General features: G+C 35.8%; 3 protein-coding genes across 3 annotated transcripts in view; 2 read left to right on the top strand and 1 right to left on the bottom strand.

The window, feature by feature from the left end:
* Positions 1–18,124, top strand: part of LOC128673635 (mucin-3B-like) — a 30,806-nt gene extending 12,682 nt beyond the window's left edge. Inside the window, exons 2-9 of the mRNA XM_053751614.1 lie at positions 3,718–4,026; positions 6,187–6,422; positions 7,723–7,920; positions 8,837–8,960; positions 9,508–9,618; positions 10,800–10,953; positions 11,979–12,191; positions 12,443–18,124. Of these exons, the coding sequence (XP_053607589.1) occupies positions 3,718–4,026; positions 6,187–6,422; positions 7,723–7,920; positions 8,837–8,960; positions 9,508–9,618; positions 10,800–10,953; positions 11,979–12,191; positions 12,443–17,751 (6,654 nt within the window). The 3' untranslated portion in view covers positions 17,752–18,124. The remainder of the gene's footprint in view (positions 1–3,717; positions 4,027–6,186; positions 6,423–7,722; positions 7,921–8,836; positions 8,961–9,507; positions 9,619–10,799; positions 10,954–11,978; positions 12,192–12,442) is intronic.
* Positions 18,125–18,200: 76 nt separating this feature from the next.
* Positions 18,201–26,811, bottom strand: part of Adsl (Adenylosuccinate lyase) — a 35,344-nt gene continuing 26,733 nt past the window's right edge. The window contains exons 2-3 of the mRNA XM_053751355.2: positions 19,620–19,915; positions 18,201–19,272 (exon numbers count right to left, since the gene is read on the bottom strand). Of these exons, the coding sequence (XP_053607330.1) occupies positions 18,258–19,272; positions 19,620–19,915 (1,311 nt within the window). The 3' untranslated portion in view covers positions 18,201–18,257. The remainder of the gene's footprint in view (positions 19,273–19,619; positions 19,916–26,811) is intronic.
* The window catches only part of Ssk (Snakeskin), a 31,611-nt gene continuing 25,864 nt past the window's right edge, over positions 21,065–26,811 (top strand). Inside the window, exon 1 of the mRNA XM_053751356.1 lies at positions 21,065–21,218. Coding sequence (XP_053607331.1) covers positions 21,168–21,218 — 51 coding nt within the window. The 5' untranslated portion in view covers positions 21,065–21,167. The remainder of the gene's footprint in view (positions 21,219–26,811) is intronic.

The following is a 26,811-nucleotide window of genomic DNA, read 5'->3' as shown; positions in this document are numbered from 1 at the left end:
GTATATTATAGCAAATGACTTGTCAGCAGGTGATGTATTTGTTGTTAAAGTTTTCCCACGATTGTTTTGTAAAATGGAGTAGGTACTTAGATAAGACTTGGTGAAAACGAGAAATATTAGCGTATTTAATGTGTTTAATTCATATATGACTAACTTCGCCTCGGGGCTTTCCTCCCGCGGGAATTCGGTATAAAATGTACCCTATGTGTTATTCCAGATTATATTCTACTCGTGTACCAAATTTCATAACAATCCGTCCAGTAGATTTTGTGTGAAAGAGTAACAAACAAACATACACAAACAAAGCATTTATAATATTAGTAGGAAAAATTGGCCAACAACAACGTTACGGCAATATTAATCCGATGGGATTCGCTGCGAACTACATTTTTTGCCATTGTAATGGTCAAGAGGACACAGAGCCCCCACTTAATTTCTACTCTTTATGACAAACGTCGCAATGTTTCTCTATGTGAACTAGGCTTCAGAACACAGGATTTATAAATCATTTATCGACGTTTGCTCGGGATATGGAAATGGATATTTCGAAACAGATAAAGCTTTCCTGCCAATACATACTTGTTCGTACGTCTGTCTGTTGCGAAACATAGGTACTTTGTACTGAATGTGCTCTAAATAAGTGAATTGTAGAGTATATATCACAGCGTAAATATAATTCACCTTTTGTCACCACTTATACAGGTAACATATTTGTATTAAGCATGAACAATTATTTATAAGTAAATAACTTAGGAAATAAAATATATGACATTCTACTTTCAACATAATTGTATTTTATACTTGTCTACTTTTAAATTTATTTACACAGAAAATATGTTTACGAGTTAGGTATATTTTGTTACAAACATTATAATGATAAAGAAATGCCTTTGCATGTGATAATTGTAACTTCAAAAAATTAGAATAAAATCACTAAAAGTAAAATTAAATATAAATTGTGCAAAACGATGTTACATTTCTAGTATGTGTTGTTAATTTAATAATTTAATAAATTGCGTACTTGAATGAAAATGATCAAATTGCAGAAACGATTACAATAATTTAAGTCTGATAGATAAATTATGTGCAAAGTTGTGATTAAGGCGGAGTTTGTAGGCCACGACAAGTATGTGACGTATGCCTTTGACACATTTGCCGAGCAGTTTAAATAGCATTAGGTAGCTTTTTAACCAAGTAGATTTATTACTTATATTACGAGTTTAGGTTCAGAACAACGATAAAAATATCAATAAACGCGTAGTTTAAATGTGTCATTAGAATTCTTCAAGGTTTCACGAAAATTCTAAAAATCATGGAATTTTCGCGGCAATTTTCAGAAAATGTAATATATAAGGATATTCATTGGCACTTACACACAGTTCAACTCCATGCAGAATATAATAACCTACTTTTAAAAAATAGAACTCTGTTTTCAGTGATGCCTCTAATATAAAACTGAATACCAAAAAATACCTTACATTAATGAATATATTTAATTTACATGTTCATCATTTTCCCCTAAACCACACTCTATTTACACTAAAATAGACAATAAAAGAAGATATTCAAACAATAAAGTGTTTAATAACACATAATACAATATGCATTATATGTGTGTGCGTTTAATTTTAGTCTAGTTATATTTATTATTTGAAAAAAAAAAAACTATAAATCAATTCGAAAAAATTAGATATACTTTAATAATGATCTCCGTCTAATAGAGTCTTATTATATTAGCTAGATCATTAATTACAATCTAGCTGTGACTTAGATAACAACATTAAAAATCTCGAAATCACGAACAGATTTAATGTTAATGATCAAACAGTAGCTATAATGAACAATGAATATCGCTATCACCATCACTCACAGATAGATTGTGAGATGAAAGATATGCTGATCGTGAGTGTGACGTGTGACGTAACATAATGCAGTGAGCCGGTTGTTTATAGTTCAGTGGAGATTAGTATGAGATTATCCCAAGTACAGTCGAGTACAAAAAGAATTCATCAATCATTATGCAATTAAAAATTACTAAAATAATTGGTCACATAAAACAGTTGTTTAAATTAAAAACAGGTTGATTGTCGATTGATGGAATGTTTTAAAATAATTGTATATAAAATATTTTCGTGCAATAAAGTTAATACAAACAAATGATTCATATAATAAGAAACCAGCACACTAAGAAACTTAATAATTGTGATATGCGCAATTGCAAGGCGGTCTTTTCGCATATTTGCTTTTTAAAATTTCCAATTTTTTGACAGTTACGTTTCTATTTTTCTGCTTTGAATTAAAGGTATATTTATTATTTTAACAAATGAACTGGCTTTAAATTAAGACCTCCATATTTAGGCACCCAATTAATAGTGTAGGAGTAATTTAATGTTTGTTAAGTATTGGATTATGGACAGGAGACTGTCAAAAGTGCGAAGATTGTAATAAATAGTTAGCTGGTTTTTTTTTGTGGACCTTTTACGTAGGTATGACTTTAAATCGAGTTGTCCTACACAAGAACTAAATATGGTTGTAGAGCATGGTTGAGAAGGCCGATTACTCAGAGATTAAGAAGTGTGGCTGTTCAATAGCTACATTAAATATGGTAGTATATGTAAAATAGACCTATTCTTTGTAAATGGATTGAAAAAAATTGCCTATTTTTAATTACTTTGCTACAAAAAATTAATCCTCGTTAGCTGCCAAATTTCATCAAAATCGGCCCAACGCGAAAGTGTGACATATAGAATGACTGATTGATAGACTGCGCATTTGATTTGCAATATTAGTATGGATATACATTTCTGTTGAATGAATCAGTATAAAATTAATCCGTAATGTAAAGATGATTCACATTTAAATGTGCCTTAAGACAAATGAATCAAATCTTGAACATATTCTATACATATAACCAAAAATCAAATCCATTGAGATCAGCCTCATTTTTTGGCAAGACCGGATTACATTTTCCCTTCAATAGCTTGTACTGAAATGTCCGAAAGAAATTTTCTGCGTGTCTGTACTGACACTCCCATGTTACGCCATTTTTCACTCTCGAAGGATAGCTCCGTCGCGGCTGCTGCTCTCAATGTCACCAAGTACCTGCGCGTGCGCATAACCTGTTCCAATAAAACTGATGATCTACATATTAGCTCCAATTCGAAGGTTGATTTGCGTAACGAACTTTTTGGAAAGTGGGTGGAAAACATGGCTCGTTGTTTATAATCCAATGTCAAGTTCCAAAAATGTGGTTTGGACAAGGAATTATCGAGTGTTTTTATATAACTATTACATGACTGTTCAATGAAGTAGTGTACTTAATGGTCCCAAGGTTATTGAGTAATATACCTGTAATAAAATATCGAATGTATGACATCTGGTCGTTAGAGGTCCGGGTCCCGGTTAAGATAGAAAATGATCTTTTGTCTCGGGGCTAATTGAGTGATTTGTCCATATATATTTATTTATATTAGATACAAGATTTAATAACACACACATCATTCGCAAATAAAAGACAAACTTAAGTTTTAACGAATATAATTTTATAATATAATCTTCACAATCTTTCAGAATTAGCACGAGTTTTGTGCGTAAAAGATACTATTAATTATCTAAATAAAATTTGACGTCATCGTTACGATTCACCGGAAATTCCTAACTCCATCGCATTTACTTTAAAGTTCTCTTCTCAAATAATAAATATGTGTCTTTTTTCAGGACCTGCGCAAACTCCTCAAATCGAAGTACCTCCAGGGACTGGAAATCCACGATGCCCACAAATCTCTCAACCGGACCAAAGTCCAAGAAGCCGTGGACGCCGCCCGCTCCATCATCAGTTCTTCAGGCGGAGGACCATTGTTCCTCTCACTTCCTTCGCACCCGGAGCTGCTGGCTAAGTACTACGACCTCAGGACGCTGGTGAAGAAGGTAGACCTCATGATGGTGCAGACCCATGCTTTGGGACTGGTAAAGAAAATGGCGTACCATCCCAGTCGATTGAGCGGCATGTGGGACATGATGAATACGGTGAATATTTTCCTTATTTATTTCTTTAGTATTTAATTATGTGAAATGTGGTTCATGTGACGATATATGCGTTCAGTGGTCCTGTTCTAGAATAGGACCACTGTATATCGTCCCATGATCGTATGAGGCGACTAAAGGACATCTAGTCTTGGAAACTGATAGACAAGAATATAACTCCCAAGGACGTTTGACAGGCGGTCATTTGTAAAATATTTTAAATTTTAAGGTTTACCTTAACCTCGGGATTCGCGGCGTCACAACCCCGAATACAAGCGGGAACAATCGAAGATAAGACAGATTCTTTAGACTGAAAGTTACTCAGAAGTTCAGAACATACTAAAGCTAGCGTATAGTGTCAGTAACCACTTCAATGGAAATTTACAGATTAAAAATAACCCAAAATGGACATAAGTACTATTGCAGTATCGGCTGTATACAACATGTTTGCAATTACTATCTCATTTTATAATATTAACAAATATAAGTAGAAATTATATTGACTGAAGACGACAAACTAATATATTTTCCGGGCTAAATAAGTACTATTGCAGTATCGGCTGTATACAACATGTTTGCAATTACTATCTCATTTTATAATATTAACAAATATAAGTAGAAATTATATTGACTGAAGACGACAAACTAATATATTTTCCGAAAAAAAAAACAAAATTTAATAGTAATCCTATAAAACATGAATTATATTTTTAGATTGTGTAGATGTAAATGATTCACAACAATGTAAAATTCTTGCGTAAATTATGTAAAGTTATGCACATTTGTTCATAATACGTAGTAAAATATTATAATGGTTTCATTGATAAGGTCACAATAAATGCTCCGTCAAATATAACAATTTCCAGCCGATTGGTCATTTGTATTCAATGGGATGGGAAAATGAAATTATATTTTTATAAGCGTTTCTTTAACTTGCAAAGTACTTATATATGTTCGGGTGGAATCTTGTAACTCAATTTTGAAGCAGATATATTCAACCGATGAAATTTCGTACACACGTTTAGTTTGGATGTTGCACGGAAAAATGGTTCATAACGGGGGAACTTCTTAACGGTTTACTTCACGGACATTATATTTTTGACACGCATTGAATACAATAACCCCCTTATTAATAAAAACGTTATTCTCTGATTAACCTCGAAATAGTTATTCTTTGTATTGTCTCGTTCTTTCAATGTCAAATTCTGAAAAGAGAGAGAGGGACAAAACAAAGATATACTACTCCAAGCCTAATCAGAGAATTAAATCTTTATTAATAAGGCGGTATGATGTCTCCATTGAATTAGTGGGTACTCCGTACTTACTAAATCCATGAATATCCCTGACAACAATAAAAGCTTGCGTCAAATATTTCATTTTTGTAAAAAAACTTATTTCGAACACAACACAAAGCCGGATTCTTTGAATACTTCTCTATTTCCGAGTGTTTTTAAAAAGGTGTAGTAATAAGTAGATCTATTAAGTAAATCAATTTGTAATACAATATAACTGTCTGTTTTCGCTAGAATTTTACGCTGTCGGATATTTTAACCTTTTCTGTATAAATATGTAGATATCCTGATTGTACTTTTAAATACAACTAGTTATAACCAGATGAAGGTAAACTTGTTTTAGAAAAATGTGAACTCTGCAGATTAATAGCTTTAGTCTATCTAGGTCAAACGTACCAGGTGAATCTTTATGCCTTTTTAAATGTTGTCGGATCTTCAATCACCATATACGATGTTTATAAAAAAAAACGTCTCGCATTTCTTATGGATGATGAGCTCATTTGACGAGATACGAATAAGTAACTATATATTTTTCTTTTAAAAATTATGTTTGGTTCACAAATAATCTTTGCTGTACTTTTAGGAAAAAACATTTTAGTTATAAAATATAGAAATGTCAAAAAATAAATTATTTGTGTTATTGAATGAAGGATTATGGTATTATTAAAATGTTAGTAAGTTTGAGACTGGGCTAATGGAATGTTAAGGTATATTAAACTCAACGATGCTAGATTTTTATCTGGTTCGATCCAGGTCTGATCCAGGTCAATCTGAACTTGACTTGACCTGACCTCCTAGATCCACCCAAGCAGTTCGGAACAAAGACTAAAGACAAAAGTCGTGAGAGTATATAAAATTATATTAATTTCAGGATTCCGTGGTAGACCTAGTAGTGGGGCTCGGAGTGCCAGTCTCCAAGGTCGTCATCAGCTTACCCGCTACTGCCCTCAAGTTCACGCTTGAAAACGAAACCCTCAGTACCCCTGGGAGTCCCACCTCGAACGACCAGCCTAAGGAGGTAGACCAGGCGGAGTTGTGTAGAATGCTGCAGAAAGGACGGTGGACGCTGGAGAGGGACCAGGATCTCTCAGCGCCTTACGCTTTTAAGTGAGTTAATATTTATTTTGTCGCTTTTGCGATGACATGTTCGCATTTGTGTTTTAGGTGTTAGGTACCCTAAGACATCGAATTTTGAAACCTATCAAAGAAATTTCAAATTATGAAATCTTTATACTTAAAAGTTTTACGTTTTTGTTTTATGAGGTTTATTATATTATTGAGGGTGAGTCAACGTCAAAGTTGATTGGTGCAACTCACCGTTAATGTGTTTATCTGCGCTGGTTAAAGTTAACGTCAAACTTGATTGATCCAATCCACTCTGAGAGTGGGTTACACCGGAAATTCTTCATATTTCTATTTAACACTCATTGAAGTTATAGCGATTATAAGGAATCTAAGTATTTAATATTTACTCTTGCAGATATACTGCGTATTCATAGAAACCTAATTTAAATGCGTTCGACTTGATATATGAATAATAATCATGTGAACTTGCATAATGTAACTATCATCTTCAAGAATCGCAGAGACTCTATTCTGCAAACATTAATTTACCTAAGTCACAATTGTATTTCAATGGTCTTTCGAGTACTTAGCATACCCACACTAAGCAATACTTTTTCACTGTCTTTTTAGCTGTCTAAAAGAGAAATACTATTGAATAACGATTAAAGACTTAAGCAGAATCGGCATCCTGGTCTTATTGGTATGAATTCCGTTCATAGATGGTTGGAGTCCATCAATAGGACAATGCAACAGTATCGTTACTCAATCACTAATGTATGCCAGCTAGTTGTCCAATATTGTTTTCATCGGGAGCTATTGTTTGCTATGAAAAGTTTCCGAGATGTTCAGTGTACATAAACTGTCAGTAGATATAGTTGAAATAGCTTTGAAACAAAAGGCAATAAAGTATAGAAATGTTACTATGTCATGCTTTGCGTCACGGCTTCGCTCGGGTAATACCATAAAACCTTCCTGAGGAAGGTTCACACTATCGATTGATGAAAACCGTAGGCCCTAACGCCTCTGTCTCTTCTTTGACTAATATTATAATACCCATGTAAAGATTCGTTACGTACTTACTACAAAAACTATCATTATATCAATTTTGTTATTTGTCCACACAATGACCACGCATTTGATAAAAACTGGGAATAAATAGCGATACAATGGCCATATATAAAGTAGACATAGGCAAAAGACCAATTGAATATTCCACAACTTTTGTAGCTCCATCCAATAAAATATGCTAATCTTAAAGTTAATCCTTTTTTAAGCATAGTTTCTATGTACCACTGTTGGGCAAAGGCCCCCAAAATGATTGACAAACAATTTCATTATTCAGGAACACAACCTGGGTGTCATTCGAAGACTCGTCTTCAGTGGACGTGAAGGGGAAATACGCTCGAGTGAGAGGTCTAGCTGGATTGGCGCTGGTCAACGCTGAGCGCGACTCGGACACCCCTTGCGGGCCCACCCTCAGGGCTTCGCTGATGAAGGTGCTCAACCAGCAGAGTCGGGCACCCAGGGCCGCTGTACTCAGGTATGGTTACTGACGTTGATTAATAACAATTGCCGCTTTTCACGTGGTCAACAGGACATTAACCTACCTCTATTCATTGCAAACTCGCCGCTATTACCGCGCCATAAAGGTTCATGCAGGTTAACTTTATGTGCTGTTGACTATACGCTAGCTTTTAGCCGGTAAAAAATCGATTTTTGGTCAAGTGTTAGTTGTCCTAGAGGAGAGGCTAATGTTGAGAGATAAATGCTCTGCTTAGTTCAGACACAAGTTTGTCCAGCAATCTTTATATAATGCTAGGTTTCTTAACCTAAATATAATTACAAGCATTATATTATTTATTTATAAAATTCGCCACAATCTTTTGTGGAGAAGAATTTTATAAATAAATAATTTTCAATTGATTATTATGTTGTGTCAGTGGACTCCAGAACTGTTAGTACTACAACTACTATCACTACTACAGGTGATCGTGTGAACTAGGAATGTGTTATTTATATTATTATCTCCTTTAATAACAATACCTAGTCACTCTATTGTTCACTATTATAAAATTTAATTTTATCAATTTTATTTTCTAATAATTATATAATTTATCAGCGAAGCAACTTTTAGCTTGAGATGTCTTACGGGTAAACCGTTTGACCAATTTTGAAGAAATTTGGAATAAATACAGTTAGTGACTTGAAGTCAAACATAGGCTATACGAACGGAGTGTGGGCGACAACTAGTTATAATATAAATTCAGGATTAAAATATGTACGTGCGACTGTGGCACAACTGTTCGTTTTTTCTAAGTACAATTGCGTACGCTTGCACTAGGACTGACAATAGCCCATTTTTAGGAAGATGATTTGCTCTGTTCCTGTTATCAATTACCATCGACACGCAAAGAAGAAGAAGAAGGGTGATAAGATATTTCACCATCCATTTCCAGATCCCTAGAGCATGAGATCCTGTCTGCTCCGAGCCACGCTAGAGTGTTGGATGCCCTGCAAGTGTCTCCATACAGAATCACCCAGGTCGTTGATTCCGACGGCGTCATTCACTCTATCAGAGAGGTGGGTTATGCACATATGTTATCGTTAATATACTTACACAAAAATGTCGTGACTTACTTTTTCAAATCTTTAAAAAATAATAAAAAACGATGTCTTTTTTGCGTTCGCTCAAAAATCTGATACACTGATACTTTCAACGAGCAAAAATTATCTTGCGCACTAATTAATATGCGCACGTTTTCAGGCGCTTGTCAAATTCTGATTTAAAAATAAATATAATTTAATTCAGGCCCATAGTTACACTAAAAAACCTAACTACTTAATCCGTGACATTTTTCTAAGTGATAATGATACATAGTATAAAACAAAGTCGTCCTGTCTGTTTCTTTTAAATCACGCAACGGATTTCGATGCAGTCTTAACTATTATTTAGTCAATATATTCCCGAAGGTTGCCTCCTCCTTTAGTCGTGTTGATCTTTAGCCTGTTCTAGAGCTTCGAAGACAAACGAGTTAGTCCTCTGGTGCGGAAGGTTTATACATAAATGAAGCCCTATCGGGTCGCTAGTATAGTCAGTAATATTTAAATGTTACTTTTTTAATTCCAGGACACCAGGACGGAGTTTTCGTGTTCTCGCCAAGGATACTTCGTGCACCCCCGTTCCTGCGCCAGATTCTATCGATGTGTCAAGTTTGATCAGCTCTCCCCGGAGTATACCGTAAGATTTATTACAATATTTATAGGTACTTATTCTAAAATAAAATATTTCTTTGAGCATTTATTTCAAATTCAAAATTCTTTATTCAATTTAGAATGATATACATCACTTATTGACGTCAAAAAATTACTTAAACTAAGTCTACTGCCGAGTTCCAAAGCGCAGGTGAAGAAGAAGCGGCGCAATAAACTTCACCGCCGCCTTTTCTCCAAGGACGTCAATTAACAAATAAAAGTCTTATACTTTATTAAAAATGTCAAAATTGGAATGAATAAATAAAATAAAAAAAGTTGTATTTCCAATAAAATTATTGAAAATGGTCACACAAAAAAAAATGTATAAATAAAAAGCTAAATGTCTAAAACGTACGTAATAATGTCATAAATCAATTACATATGAATCAATTACATTACATACAATTATAAAACATTTATTATATATCCTATTCTATTAAACATTATTTACAAGCATTTTCGAAAAAGACTAATGATTTCGTTGACATGTTTAAAATATGTTTACCACAAAAAATAGATCCAGAAAATGCGTGTTGGAAAATATCGAGCGTAGCTCCGTCATCCCCTTATTGTAACGCAACATCTACTGACAACTATGGGACTCTTTGCGTACGTAGGCGTTTAGAATTCATTATTTAAACTTAACTTCTTAGAGTTCTAAGCTAAATTTTTGCAACTTCTTACAATATGTTTTAAACGCTCAAAGTAACTTGATATGATTTTTGTTTTCTTGAGAATGCTGTGCTGAAAGATAGTTCAGCAGTCCTACTTATTTACCTTTACGGAACGTTTCAAATGCAACGCAGTTCAATTTGGTATTGCATTTGTATTAAAAATTAATTCGGTACTAATGTCCCAAGCAGATTAATCAGTATAGGTTCTAAAATCACATCGCATAACGATAATAATAACGGACCCTGGGCAACACACTCAATGGCGGTGGAAGTAACCGGGAGATTAAGTTATGTAGGTTACCTGCCAGCTTCACACTGTTGCCGGACTTTGACACATGCCGACGCGAATGCGTGAACATTGCTTAATTAGTATGATAGCCTTAATTTACCGTAATGAAAAACCAACTAGGTATGTATAGCGAATCCGCCAAATATCGACGAACTGCTCCGCGATAGTGTGGAGCTGGCATTAAATAGTATACCCTATTGGTAGGTGTTCGAGTTCGACTGTCCAGCGGGTCTCGCATTCGACGCCCGGTACGAGGTGTGCGTGTGGCCGGGCAGTCTGCCGCACTCTCAGGCCTGCCCCGGCTCCTCGGAGATCGCTCCCGTGCCTCACACCAGGTTCATCTGTCCTGACCACGAAGGTTAGTGGCCTTATAAGCATAATCAGCCATTTTTTGGAGGCTCACATCTTTTTCGTGTTTAGTACTGTTTGTTTAATTTATTGACCGTGCGAACGAAGCGAGCGAGGTCTAACATTCTACTTGCGGCAAAAATGCATTTTTATATGTATGTATGTTTGTGTGTTTGTAACGCGATAACTTTCGAACCGCTGGTCTGATTTCGATGAAATGTTTGATTTGATAAAAGGTATGTAGAATCTGTCAATAGAATGTTCAAGTTCGTGGGGCATTAAAATCGGTTCAGTTGTTTTTGAAATATTCACAATTTTGTAAAAAAATATTGTGTTCGCGAGGTCTAGGTTCGCACAACTAGTGTAGTTTTATGTTTGATTGTTAGGTATTTATTTGTGTATGTAAAATACTCCTAATATTTTATCGAACAGTGAAAAAATCCGAAAAAGAAAAAAATAATTTTGGAATTAGAGAAGACTGTTCTGTCACTTTATAAAAACGTTTTGATTCTTATTTACTTTGAATTGAATATACTACATTTGTAAAACTATTTTCGCATAGATGTTTTGTAGTTAGTAGATCGAATTGGAATATGGAGTGCCATATCCTCTCGTGGATATCATTCGAAGTGGCTAAAGAACACAAAGCCTTGGAAGTTAATAGGCAACATTCCCAAGGACGGTTGTTGACGTTGGAAAAATCCAAAATCATACATTTAATATTCAAAATTGTTAGGTTTATTTTTTTACGCTAATCCTCGCCTTCGCGGAAACACGCGAGGATGAGAGTGTTGAAAGGTATTTACGTATCTTTTCATCTGGGTCTGAAAGTATACTATTATTATAAAGAGGTAAACGTTGGTGAGTTTGTATGATTGAGGCGGGTAATCTCCGAAAGTACTGAAACTTTCACCATTAGAAAAGTATATTATCCAAGATTGCTACAGGCTATATTTTATCTTAAAATTCCTACGGGAGCGAAGCCCTGGGCAACATATAACATACAATAACCAAAACAATTGATTGATTTTTCAGGTTATTACGCCGATCCTGAGAACTGTCGCTGGTTCTTTGCGTGCTTAGACCACGGGAAAGCCCCGTTGACTGCGTACGAGTTCCGCTGTCCGTTCGGTCTCGGGTTCGACGCTGAGAAGCTTAAGTGCGACTGGCCCTGGCTGGTGCCAGCCTGTGGGAATATAGCTCGCTACGAGGCTGAGGCTCATGGGTTCTCCGCCGCTACTCTCACTGGTTGGTACCTTTCTTTGATGGTAAACTTACTCTTGGTCTTAAGTCCAACCTATGATCACGTAATATTAATTCTTCTAGTACCAGTAGTGTGTTTTAGCGATATGATTAGTATCATGTAAGAATAGCATCGATTATCACAGGTTATTTATTTGAGACAGCCGTATATATATTTATTTATCATGGCTACAAATATGTTCAATGAAAGAGTTGAAAATATTATGATTAAAAACTGAAATCATTGTTTTTTGCAGGCGCAGTAGGATTCCAAGGGCAAACCGCAGACGCCATCAACGTAGCTGCACATCAGAGTCTCATTTCTGGAGCCTCCCTCAATAACTTGGTCGGAATCCAAAACGGATTCCTAACCAAAGATGACGCATTAGACGGCAACTTTATAGCTTCTCAGGAGTTGGCTAACAACCAATACAATCTAGGTCTATCTCACGCTCCAGATATCAATGGGTTAGCCTATCAAAATGGTGACATAGGATCACTAAATGCAAATATAGGATTGGTGCAACCGACGCAATATACTAGTGGTCAAATTATATTAGGCGACTATAGATTACCCTCTAAACCTAAAACTCAAAACTACGCCCACGCTAATGTTAATGTCGGACAGAACAATGGTTTTAATGTTTATTCGGGAAAATATGAAAACAATTACGATGATAATGAATCTGGTGCTTATGTGCATGATCCTTCAGGAGATTATGCAGAGCCTTACAAGCACATTGATGCCCCAGCACAGCCTTACATACACGATGACCTGGGATACAAACACACGGGTGATAACTACGACACTGGAAAATACTCTGGCTCATCTTCTGAAAGCGATTATCAGGAAAAATATCATGGTGGAAGTAACGGCCAGTATGTAGCGGGTAACTCAGGATCATATGTAGAATCAGGTTCTTCTAGCAATGGATATAGAGGTGATAATTCTGGATTTTACTCACAGTCCAGTTATTCCAATAATGGTTTCCGTGGAGATAGCTCAGCCACAAATGCAAAATCAGATTACTCGAGTGGTGCTTATCAAGGAGGCAATTTAGGATCATATGTACAAACTGATTTGTCCAATACTGGATACAAATCAGACAATTCAGGAGCATACGTTGAATCTGGATACTCCAATAATGGACAATATTCTAGTTCATATTCCACAGACAATTCCGGTTCTTACAAAACTGATTACTCTGGCTCAGTTTCGAATGATAATTCAGGACAATATGTTGCCGGAGTCTACAGAGATGACGGTCACATAGGCAGTGGAGGCAATTCATTTGGAACCAAAGGAAAGTCAACGCATTCTATTGAAATAAAGCACGGCGCCTATAGTAGTGCTAATACAGGAAATTACTTGAGTAATTCGAAAGCGTATACTGGAGCTTCTCACACATTGACAGCCGGAGCAGTGAACGTAGGACTAGTAGGAAAAACTACATTAGTTGACGCAGGTTATTATGATCAATCCAATTACCAAGGAGAATATAATGCCGCTTCAAAATCCTCTAGTGAAATCAGCCATAAAACACTACATTCAGGTCAATTGTCTTATGTTGATCATCCAGCTGTATCTGTAAGCCATGTGGGCTCAGATATTCACAATATAGACGAATATGGTTACGTGACTACACCAACTTCTTCTGGTGTTCCGACTACTGCTACTCCCTTCGCTGTAACTACAGCAATACCGGTTACTTCATACAAGACTACATTTGTTCCAGAAGAACCGAAATCCACAATTAAACAAATATTTGGTATTACTCACCCTGCAGTGACTTACGTCCAACCCACTGTTGTAGCCGTACAACAGTATGTCACTCCGAAAGTGGAAGTATCGGATTATAATCAAGCAGTCAATTATCAATTCGAAAGTCAGAATTACAACTCCAACCAATATGGATCTAGTCAGTCTTCTGCGGAGAAGTCCGGCTACCAATATTCTAAACCTAGCATTAAATTTGAAGATGGTCTGACTTATACGACAGCTGCTCCCGTAGTATCAACCTTCAAACCTCAAGGATTCAATCACAACCAACAAACTTTACATAATATTGCGTCAGTCGGATTTGATTATTCGACTGCGGTACCAGTAACAGAACCACCATTTAAAAAGATCGCTGCTTATACTACTGGGCCATCCGTTACAGAAGCAATACCACATGCTTATAGCCACCAGACCATCCATAAAGTAGAAACAAGCAAAGTTAACGTACCATCAGTTCAGCAAACAGGGTACGAATACGAGGGACCACAGACAGTAGTACAATACACTACAGCCCAACCAGCTGTTGAATCTACTTACCAACCTAAGGGCTACAGCCATCAAACATTGCATAAGGTTGATGCCAATCAAGTAAAAACTCATTCTCAAGGAAACTCTGAATCCGGATATGAATATGCCAAGCCAGCAGTAAAATTCGAAGAAGGGGTAAAAACAGTTTACGAGTATTCAACACCTACCTCAGTTTCTACATACGAACCACAATCATTTAGTCACCAGACTATTCATAATATTGAAACCCATAATTATTTCCCCGTTTCATCAACACCTGCCCCTAAAGTGGAAACAGTATATCAACCTGCTGTTTCTGTATATAATAACCCTCTATTAACCTATACTGAGAATGTTACTCCCACTGCTTTTGTGGAACCGTCTTATAAAACTCATGCTTATAGTCACCAGACTATTCATAAATCGGAAGGCCGAAAAGATTACGCTTCATCGATAGATAGTGACAGTATTGGTTACCAATCTAGCGTTTCTTATGAGCAACCAAAAACTGACTTCACTTACACTACCGCTCAGCCAGCTATCGCAGTTCAACCCGTCATATCAACATACCAACCCCAAGTATTCAGTCATCAAACATTACATAATGTAGAAGCCAGTAAAGTTAACACGTATCATGGATCATCCGAATCAGGTTATGAGTATAAAAAACCTGAAATTAAATTTGAAGAATCTCCAGCGTACCACTATTCCACGCCAGTCACTGCAACGCCTGTTCCGGTAGTGTCAACTTATAAACCTCAAATTTATAGTCAAGAAACGATTCACAAAGTTGCTCAAAACTATGTTCCAGTTTCATCTACGCCTAAAGTAGAACTATCTTTCCAACAGCCTGCAGTGACAATTTATGAAAACCCTATCTTGAAATATACAGCAAATATTACACCAGCCACCTATGTCCAACCAACAGCTTCTGTGTACACACAAACTTATCAGCCAATTGTTGAACATAAACACGAAGTCACTCATATAAGTCAGCCTGTCAAATATGAAGCTACTGCTCAAGAGTCCTATTCCCAAGGAGGTTATTCTTATAGCCAGCCAGAGATCCAACGAGAAGTTGATTACAGTGCTCAAAAGTCGCATTCTGATGCTAGTGTTGTATCTCATCAAATATTCCATCAATCTAGTGTAAGTTCTCAGCAAGATTCCGGTAAGGATGTATTATTTGTATCGACAACTCCATCAACACTAGCTTACGAAGAACATTACAGTGAATATGAAACTCCGAAAAAGGTTTTATCATTTACGTCTCAGGAACATCCATTGAGAACTGATTATCAACAGTCCTACTCCGTTGCGTCTTCTGTATCTCCACCGATTGTTCAACATCAAAATTCAGTGATTCATAAAGCCCAAGAAGAGATTAATTATAAACCAGTTGAATATTCTCAACAATACGAAATTAAGCAATCCCAGCCAATCCAGCAAGTTTCCTTCAGTACGTCTCATATTTCTCAACCTAGAAAGGAATCTATTCACCTATCATCTTTCCCTGGTACTACTATTACCACAAAATACAAAAAGGTTGCGTATGACTCCACCGAAATTCAAGATGCGTACAAAGCTCAAGAGTATTTGCCTCCAGTTGTATCCACGGTCACTCCAATAGTATCATCAACATTTACTCCTAGCTATTCCACTGTATCTTCAACAAAGGAATATTTGCCTCCAATCACTAAAGAATATTTGCCACCGACTTCAAAAGAATATTTACCTCCGGCTACAACTCCTGAAGTAACTATCGAGTACAGTACCCCAAAATATTTGCCTCCTAAAGTAGAAAATACTTACCTGCCTCCATCAACACGAAAAACTATATATAAGTCAACTACACAAAGACCTACAGTGTACGTTAAATCAACGACGGAATACAATGCCCCCGAATATTTGCCGCCAGCAAAGGAAAGTAGTGCCCAAGTAGTAAATTTTGAAAGCTTTGGATACAAGGAGCAATCTGCTGATGCTCAGATTGGATACAATCCCTACGAAGAATATACAGTTTCAACTTCATCTCCAACGCCAAGAAAATCTAATATTATCGTTCAGACTGCAAAATCAAACTTGCTCGGTTTTGGCACAGTGGGACCCGATGCAGGATTAGTCTCTGAAGTTGCTTATACAACTTCAAAGCCAATAGTAGTGTCTAGCACTAGTATTCCGTACCGATATATAGAATCCACTACACAATATCAAGCCCCAGAATATTTGCCACCTACAGAAGAGACTAAAATTCTTAGAAAACAAAACATAGTAGTGCAAACTGCTAAGTCACAGTTAGGATATGGTACTGTTGGTTCAGATACTGGGTTAGTATCTTCCTCATCTTACACCACGTCGCAACCAATTGTATCTAGCTCTGAGTCATATTCATTATCACCAAAGATAGTTTCTTCTACTTATTTACCTGTGAAACAAGAAATTGTAGAAGTAACTCCAGTGCCTGTTAGAAGGACTAAACCGAAGGTAGCTGTTGTTACAAAAATTAATGATTTCAACCCACTTTTAGTTAGAAAACTTGGAGCTGTTTGTAGCTGTCAATCTCCAGTTCTTGTTTTAAAAGGAAAGAGACCAAGTGTTAAAATACAACAAGACTTTGACGACTATAGCAACGAATATGACGATTCTGGACGAGGAGACATCAGCAGTGCTCAATTTGGAAGAAAGACATCAGCAACTATAACGTCCGCACCAATTGTAACTTCAACATACAATCCAATTATCGTTCCTGATGATTCTTATTATCAAGATTATCAAGAATCAAGTAATGATGAACCAGTAGTATTACCCAAGAATAACGCAGTATATTCCGAGAGATATGTATCAAGTACTCCGGCTGTGATTTTATCAACTGAAAAAACATTAAGAATACGCCCAAGAGTTAAGGCTGTGACTGTCGCCCCTACTTACAAAACAGTATTATTGAATCAAGAAGTAGCACCCACGGCAGAGTTGAAGGCAGAGTCTGCTGATAGTAATATTAATTCTCAAGCATTTGACAGATATGGTCCAGGTGGTTGGAGAAGCAGAGATGAGACTTTGCAAGGCTCTGTAGACTGTCAGAGAGCTGGTCTGTTCCGTCATCCAAAACAATGTAACAAGTTTTACGCTTGTAGATGGGACTGTACTAAACAAAGATTTACGCTTCATGTTTTCAATTGTCCTGTTCAATTAAGTTTCGATCCGACATTAGGCGCATGTAACTGGCCCAGCCAGGGACCTGCTTGCCAAGGCGATACACTTCTCACAAATACTCTTTAATTGAATAAAATAGGATGCTATTTCGAATCTCGTTCGTGCCATCAAAATTGTGATTAAGGAACACGAATTTTTATGACTCTCTAATGGACGAAATGATAATGTTGGTTTGTCTCTCTTTTGTAATTTTGTATTGTGTAAGCTTATTTATTTGATCAATTTGTTGTTATTTTCTAGTTATTTATTATTAATTTTGGACTTTTTCGCTTTTAGTTTGCTAAGCACCATTATCTGCATCATTCATAAAACATAAGTTACCATTGTCTAGTTCATCTATTACGTTTTGTTAAAATACGTAGTGAAGTCATTCTTCTGTACTTTCTAAAATAAATGTAGTAATATGCCCATGCTACATTTTGTAAATATATAATTTTATTGAACATAAGTGTTTATTTTGACACCCTAAATATTTGAAAATAAAAATTATACGGGTACTTAAATAAAACGAAACATTTATATCTAGTGCTGTGTATTTACCTATTGAAAAATATAAGCAAAAGTTACATAAATTATATATTCAAAGCAACTGGTTTCTGAACCTCAGAAAGAGTGTTTTGATATTTAGATAAAACTGGCTGAACTTCTTCTTCAATGAATTCAGAAACTTGATCAGGTGCACGCCCAATGAATGTTGAAGCATCAAGAATTTTATCCAACTGTGGTATTACTGGAGCAAAATAGGAATCGTTTTTCACGCGTTCAATCAAATCATTATCTTTACCATGTTGCTTGACTTGAGCTCCGGCTTCATGAGAAAGCACCCTTATCTTCTCATGGCATACTTGGCGATCACCTCCAGCTTGTACCATTGCCATGATGATATTCTCGGTTGCCATAAATGGCAGCTCTTGGGTAATATATCTAGCTATCACCTTGGGGTACACCACTAATCCTTGACAGATATTAAGTAACGTAATCAAAGTAGCATCAGCTGTAAGGAAGGCCTCTGCCAGCGTAATACGACGGTTAGCTGAGTCATCGAGAGTTCGTTCTAACCATTGAACTGCGTGGGTATTGGCAGCATTTGAATGCAACGTAATTAAATGACGAGCCAGCGCACAGCACCGCTCGGATCTCATTGGGTTTCTTTTATACGGCATGGCGCTGGAGCCAATTTGAGAAGCTTCGAAAGGCTCTTCCAACTCTTTACGAGAAGCAAGCAGACGGATATCAGAGCACATTTTATGGACCGTTGCTCCAAGACTTGATAGGGCAGATATTACTTCTAAATCTACTTTCCTGGAATAAGTTTGTCCAGTAACTATGTAACGTTTGTCAAATCCGGCTAGTTCCGCAACTCTTTTGTCAAGAGCTCGTACCTTTTCACCGTCACCTTTGAAGAGTTGCATAAAGGAAGCTTGGGTACCAGTAGTGCCTTTGACTCCTCGGAATCGCAGATCATCTCTGGCCCGGGAGAGCGCACGCTCATCCATCAAGAGGTCACTTAACCACAGCGTAGCTCTTTTTCCTACTGTAGTAAGCTGCGCAGGTTGTAGGTGAGTAAATCCCAGCATTGGTAGGGACCTGAGAAGCGAAAAAAACCCAATTGTTTTTATCAGAAAAGTAGGACAGCTGGCTACGCTCTTTTCGAACACTCTGGTTGACTTTTTATCATCTTGTTACAAAATATAATAAAAAATCAACCAGAGTGCAGCCAAAGTGTAGCCAAACTACTCCATTAATAGTGCTAAAAGTCGCGTAATGACAACGACCCTCAGACATGAATAATACGACTATGAAGAAAGTTAAGGCTTTCTGTCGCTGCAGTCATTCCAAGATGGTTAATTAGGGCTGTTTATATGTAGATCCCTCACCGAGGTGATAAGGTGAAACAACATCACCAAGCAAAAACTTGTAACGAAATAACTTACTTATGTTCATCAGCAAATTGAGACAGTTGACTTATGATGGCAGCTAGCCTCGGCAACAGCAGATCCAATCCATGCTTCATGGTGATCAGATCAGTGTTGTCTCCGACGTAGCACGAAGTCGCTCCGAGGTGGATGATCGGAGCAGCATGAGGGCATCTCTCAGCTAAAGTGTGGACGTGTGCCATGACGTCGTGGCGCACTTTCTTTTCATGTTCTGCTGCAGACTCAAAGTCGATGTCGTGTATCGCTGCTTCCATTTCTGCGATCTGTTCATCGGTGATATCCAGGCCGAGCTCCTGAAATTATTGTTAAATGGATTAATAAATAAATAATTATTTACTACGGATAGAATTCAAAGTAAATATCAGTAAATATAACCTTCCGATTGAACATTCCGATTGTACAACCGGTCGCCTTCCTGATGTTAACCCTCCTTGGGAATGCTATTGTTGTTTAGTTATATAAGTTTCAGTCGTCTCGTACGATATTCAGGGGAGGATATGAAATTGTCTTATTCTAGGGCGGCACCATACGCCAAGTTAATGTGAACATTGAATTTCAGTATATACAATCAAGTACAAAACTCAATAAATATAACCGTCAAGTTAAACTTTAATTTCCAATGTTTGCTTAATATCCGCATCTGACTAGACGAGAATCGAAACAATAGGACTGTTGCTAAATCCATAAGAATTAAAACAACAAAAATGTCAAATTTTGTAACTCGATTACATTACTAGTGTAGCGAATTTATTTCTACATGCGACGTGGTTGGTTCTACTACAACTGGTTTGTCATCTCAGGTGTTCCGAAACTGTGAGGTACACTTTTTTCTTGCGCAGTTAAAGATTATAGTAAAGACAATGTAGATTTCTAATTTCATAGTATAATCTGATAGTACGCTAAATATAAAACCTTACCCGTAACGATAAATAACATGTCAATCCATGTTATAATTATAGTTGTGAAAATGCGATTTGGTCCAGGTCAGGTGAACGCGGTGGTATTTGGCACACAAGTGTGTACTATTGGCCTACTTCGGGGCCCTTTGTGTAGCCCTTAAGGGCAAAATGAAATACGGCTTTCCGTATATGCAACAATATTTTATTCGTAGGCGTAGAATTTTAATATTTTGCCAAATACAGTAACTATAGTGGTAACTGTTCCTGCTGTATTTTATAATATGAAACAAAATTTTTTTTCAGTGACTGGGTCAATAGTTTATATCTGTGCAGCTAATATACTTAGACTATAAGAAGCTGTTAATTTACCAGCAAATATCGTAAGAAGAGATAACTTGCGCAAACAAATAATATGTGTACGAAAAGGCCTACGAAATGTGTCATAGTATTTTTAAAAGAACAGGTACATTGCAACCTGTCCTACAAATTCTGTGTACAAGATAAGATAACCCGGCTTCAACTGATAATATAGATAATGTTGTTCGTCTAGTGACGGCCGGAATCCGAACAAAAACGGACCTAAAACAAAGGAGTTCCAGTGGAAAAAGTGCAAAAATTGAAATAAGTGCAAAAGAAACGAGTGAAAATGGTCTCGATTCAGACGATCGCGACGATAGTCGTGAAAGCGCTAAAGATTGTGAGTATCTTCAAACGATTTTTGATTAAATCGATTATGCACATAGTGCGACTAGATGAAACGAGAGCAACAACTATGAAACAGTGTCTTTTTGTCAAAATTTCACGGCATTTGTAAATGCTTCACAAAAACAACATTTCAGTATTTATTTCTAATAAGTACTCAGATGTTACATCGAAATTAATATTCCTTGTTGTAGGCTCATCATCAGTGATGAATCATAGCCTACTAAGAAAATCATTAGTCTTTTTATAGGTAAAACCATAAGCAGTAATTTTTAATTCAGAAACAACATGAATAGGAATAATATTACAAAATAATTTATGAACAATTCAATGACTAATTTATTTGTCTTATTTTTGAATTACTTATTATGTACTTGTAAAAAGTTAAAACCTTTAAAAGTGGTCACGATCACAATGATGTCATGTAAGATAACAGTTTGATCGAAGTATTTATCGATACTAGGTGATCATAACGACTAGGTGATCAAAACAAAAAGGATAATAACAATAAAGAAAACAATATTGATAAAGGGTCTGAACAGAACAGAATAAATTATGATTTTGTAGACCGTGGAAAATGCAATTAAAGTCCACATATTTCATATTTCTCAGAGATTAGCGCGGCCCCATTCGATACCAGTGTTGATAATGCCACACCTCGACGATATAGCCGCTTATTATTTTAATATGAAACGACATCAACTTTTTACGTTGGTTTATTAAAAGTTGGAAATCGTCTAACAGAACAAACGTTAAGATAGAAGGAATCTTTGTGTAATTTTTATGTTTACCAATTCACATTTTATGATCATCATCCGTGACCTAATTTTACTCTACGCACCTCATTACATTGCTAACATTAGGTTAGTTCAGTATGTCCAGGGTTATGGTTTCCGATACTGCTTATATGCAATAGGACTACATTGCAGTAAATATGGTGATTTTATAATTTACTAGCTGGTCCTTAGGGCTCCGCTCCCGTGGGAATTTCGGGATAAACAGTACCCTACGCGTTATTCCAGGTTATATTCTACCCGTGTACCAAATTTCATAACAATCTAAAAGAATAACCAACATACAAGCAATAATATAACAAACATATACATCGCATTTATAATATTAATAGGATTGTTGTGCAAGACTTAAAATAGACGACCTCTGTGGCCTAATGGTCATCACGCCGGACTGCTACACTGGAGGTTCCGGGTTCGAACCCCGGTCAGGTCAACATGGAAAATGATCTTTTTCAGATTGACCTGGGTCTTGGATGTTTATCTATATATGTATATGTTATAGAATATAGTATCGTTAAGTTAGTAACCCATAACACAAGTCTCGAACTTACTTTAGGGATAACAAACTGTGTGATTTGTCCGTATTTATTTATTTATTTAGAGATAAGAAAATACGAGTACCTATATTTTTAAATACTTTGTCTTATTTTTTTTTTAATCCGGGTGTTTATCTATTTGCGAAAGTCTATCGGAAGTAACATTGCCGGGATACCAGTAGTTTAAATGACATACTTAAAATTACTCATAAACTTAGTCATGCCGTGATGGCGTTGTAGTGTGTTCATGACTAACGCTGTAATTGATAACAGATAGTGATGTTTGTTCTTAAACATTGCAACAGAAGGTACAGTCAACAGCACATCAACCTACTATATTTCATTGCAAATTCGCCGCTATTACCGCGACACAGAGGTTCATGCAGGGTAACTTGATGTGCTGTTGACTGTACTCTTGCTAGTTGGCACTCCCTTTTATCGGATTTTGTCTCTCTTTCTCGTCTGAGCGGTTTTCCGAGGATGAGATTCCTCAGACGTAAAGCTTTTCCTGTTTTTACTTCTCCACTTTTCACGGTCTTCGGCATCCTTAATAGTCAGACTATTGGCACGTACATTCTCTTTGACAATATTTTATCGGATTTATTTTCTATTAAATGTATATTTAATAACAAAAATTAATTACAAGTTAGCCACTATTACCACAGATAGAGGTTCTTGGACAACTGTACATTTAATTTTTTTTAATTGTCCGCCAGTAAAATCTTCCATTCCATACCTTTACAAGATATATATCTAGTATCAAAGATTGCATTATTATTACATACAAAGGCTGCAAGCAATATATAAAACTATAATAATAAGTACAATGACATAAACAAGTGTTTATTCTAGAAATCGAGGAAGGTACTTCGTAAACATACAAATATTTTAGATAATACAATAAAAAAATAGTTTATATGTAAGTACATAATGAACTTATTTTAAGCTAATAAAAAATATGTTCATATGTAATTATATGTTTACAAAGATACTTCGAATTCAACAAAAATCTACTGTTTTTAATCGACTTGAGCTATGCAGATGTATCACAGGTTAAACAATGCTGTCTGCGAAATTCTTCACATTATCTATTCACGGCATGATGAAGATAATCCTCTAGATGCAGCCAAGGTTAGCTCCTTTGGGATCAGAACAATAAATCTCATTTGCCTTGGTTCTGACCATTGTGCCATTATCTTCTGCTACGTGATCGATTCGCTTCATTACTTTACAATATAGTGGTAGCTATGATGGTCTAATGCATATAAATTACATTGCAGTAAATGATTTCGATAAGTAGTATTATTTAGATTTTAGGGTTATGTTCAGCTTGTAATAGCAATTGTTTAGGGTCCAAATTTGTTTTTTCTTCATAGTCGGATTTCCTCATGTCTGTCATGGGTCGTGATCGTTACGTAGAATTAAACACACACAACTTCCTTAGCACTATTAATGGAGTGGTTTACTATTGCCTTCTCCATTTCACACACAAGTTAATAATCAACCAGTGTGCAGGTGTTGTTTTCCTTCACCGGAAGCAAGTGGTGGTTGATGAAAACTACTATACATAAGTTAGATTGGTATACAAAACTCATGTAGCACGAGTAGGATTCGAACCTGGGACCTTACGATTCACAGGCGGCGTCTTGACAATTACACCACCACCGCTTCATAATTAAAATTAAATTTGTTTTATTGTCAAAAGTTGTTAAATTCTTTAAACAATAGGATCAGATATAAATCTCTATTCCTTTCTACAAGTTGCGTTGAATTATCATCATAATATGTATGTTCATTATTATCAAATCATTTTCCTCAAAGCTGTATTAATGATAGCTTAAAAGATCATATTTAAATCGATCCAAATTTCGTCTTCGATATCTTCGTACTCGTGTCTTCAATCACAATAGTTTATTTCTGATGTGAATGTTTTCATGCTGGCTATTTGTCCGAGTTCGACGATAGTGTGTAGCTGGCATAAGCTATACGAACAAATACATCCACAAAACAATATAGCTAACTATAACACGTATCAAAACTATACAAGACGAACAATTGTCTACCAAATTTGAAATAGTCGATTGGCATAAACAACGTTGTACAACTGCAATCCGATACGGATGTCGAAAAGTAAACTGTTTGAATCAAAGCTTCCTGCGCCGGCGCAATGACAATTAAAACTATGTAATTGTCAGCTGCCGGCTCAGAGTAGAGCGGACCAGAGACTGCGTTTTATTTTGAGTAAACTTTAAATACCTGGCAGTCATAGGGATTTTACTATTTTTTTCATTCACTTTGGAGGTTGATTTAAAAAGTAACCTACGCTTGAACGGCAGCCTTTGACTACATGCATACTAAATTTCATCAAAATAGGTCGAGCAGTTTAGCCATGAAGGCAGAACAGGCAAACAGACATACAGATTTTCGCATATGTAATATTAGTATTACAGAACTATGCTATGCAGATCCAATCCTGGCCCACCACAGTATGTGAACAACACGGAACATAAACAAGAGAACAAGCATTTGTCTATTGTATTTCATGAATGTAAATGATTATAAAATATTTTACTCTGTGATCCGAAGGCAAGTTTAGTGCTCTCTATATTAACTTCTGACCCTGCATGAGTAACGAGTGGGATATCTAATAATTACCATTATCCTGTAGGAGCAGGAACCTCAAACCTGGTCATAAAGGAAGCATCATAATTATGAATCAACATTATATAAATCATCAGTTTCAATTTATACTAAGAAATTAATAATATGATTTAATTACTTGCGATAAATGCGAAAATTCGTAAAGATGTGTGTGTGTATGAATGTTTGTTACTCTTTCACGCAAAATCTACTGGAGCGATTGTTATGAAATTTGGTACACGAGTAAAATATAACCTGGAATAACAGATAGGTTACTTTGTACCCAGAAATTCCCACGGGTCGAAGCCCTGGAGCGCATCTAGTATAGTATATAAATGAAGTTTGATTCTATGAATGGTAGGTACCATTATAAAAAATAATTTTAAATTGCTTCGTGAAATACTAGATTTCGGAACAGTCAACATCATCATTTGTAGCTTTGAGTAAAAATGACATTTCTTTGTCAGAATTTCTAAATAATTTACCGATATATTGTATGAAAATCGATAGATAACCAGGACACTGTTATCAGTTCCTTATCACTTACTAGAAATACATACATCGACGCTCAGTGTTTATTGTGAACTCTTTTATTTTCACAATGATTCATAGAATTAATATTTCTATTAGCTGTCGATGTCCCAATGTTGGGCAAAAACGTCATAATAAGCGAAAAATAATATATACCTATATTAGGACAAATCACACAGATTGAGCTAGCCCCAAAGATAGTAAGTTCGAGACTTGAGTTATGGGTTACTAAGTCAATGATAAACTATATTTTATAACAAATACATATAAAGATAATTATCCAAGAACCGGGTCAATCAGAAAAATATCATTTGACAAGACCGTTTCAACTTTCCACTCACTGATTCGCGATGTGCGGAACAAATATTATATGAATTAAGCAGTGTATATACTGTACTATTTACTTTCCTTTTTACCGATTATCTTTTTTCCTATATATTCAAGATCTCAAGACTCGAAACTATTGTCTCGTCAATTCTGAATTGACCATGTGAATGGCCTCGCCACGACAGTCATTGTCAAGTTTGTAAAAAATTTAACATTGGTCATTAGTTATTACATTTCTTGCTCAGATCGTCAGTTTTTTTTGCTGTTACTAACTTCTACTTTACATTCTGTAAACATAGAAAATATATGGGTTTCTGACGTTATTTTACTACTATATATTATATATATATATATATATATATATATATATATATATATATATATATATATATATATATATATATATTATTTATATAAAATTAAAATCAATGGATTACGATGCAACTGAAGATTTGTTGAAGAGTTGTTGTTCGTAAGTGTTGTGTAACCAACTAGGATATATATTAGTGTGTGACATCAGTAGTTTATAAGTGCTTTATTATTATATAAGTTAATTAAGTTAATTGATAACTTAATTTGTGTCAACAGTGTGGGAAGTCTGAAGTCTGTAGCACAGTTCCTAACTAACACAGACTTCAGAGTTCATATTATCTGTACCTGTAATGTTATCAAATAAAGATTGTTTATTATTATTATTATTATATGCATGAAGGAAGCACACACTCAAGGAAGGAAGGAACCCTATACTCAAACATAACTC

The sequence above is a fragment of the Plodia interpunctella genome, chromosome 11 (genome assembly GCF_027563975.2).
Source record: "Plodia interpunctella isolate USDA-ARS_2022_Savannah chromosome 11, ilPloInte3.2, whole genome shotgun sequence".
Classification (NCBI taxonomy): domain Eukaryota; kingdom Metazoa; phylum Arthropoda; class Insecta; order Lepidoptera; family Pyralidae; genus Plodia; species Plodia interpunctella.
Note: the sequence above shows the minus strand (reverse complement) of the source record. Positions and strands in the feature narration are given on the sequence as shown.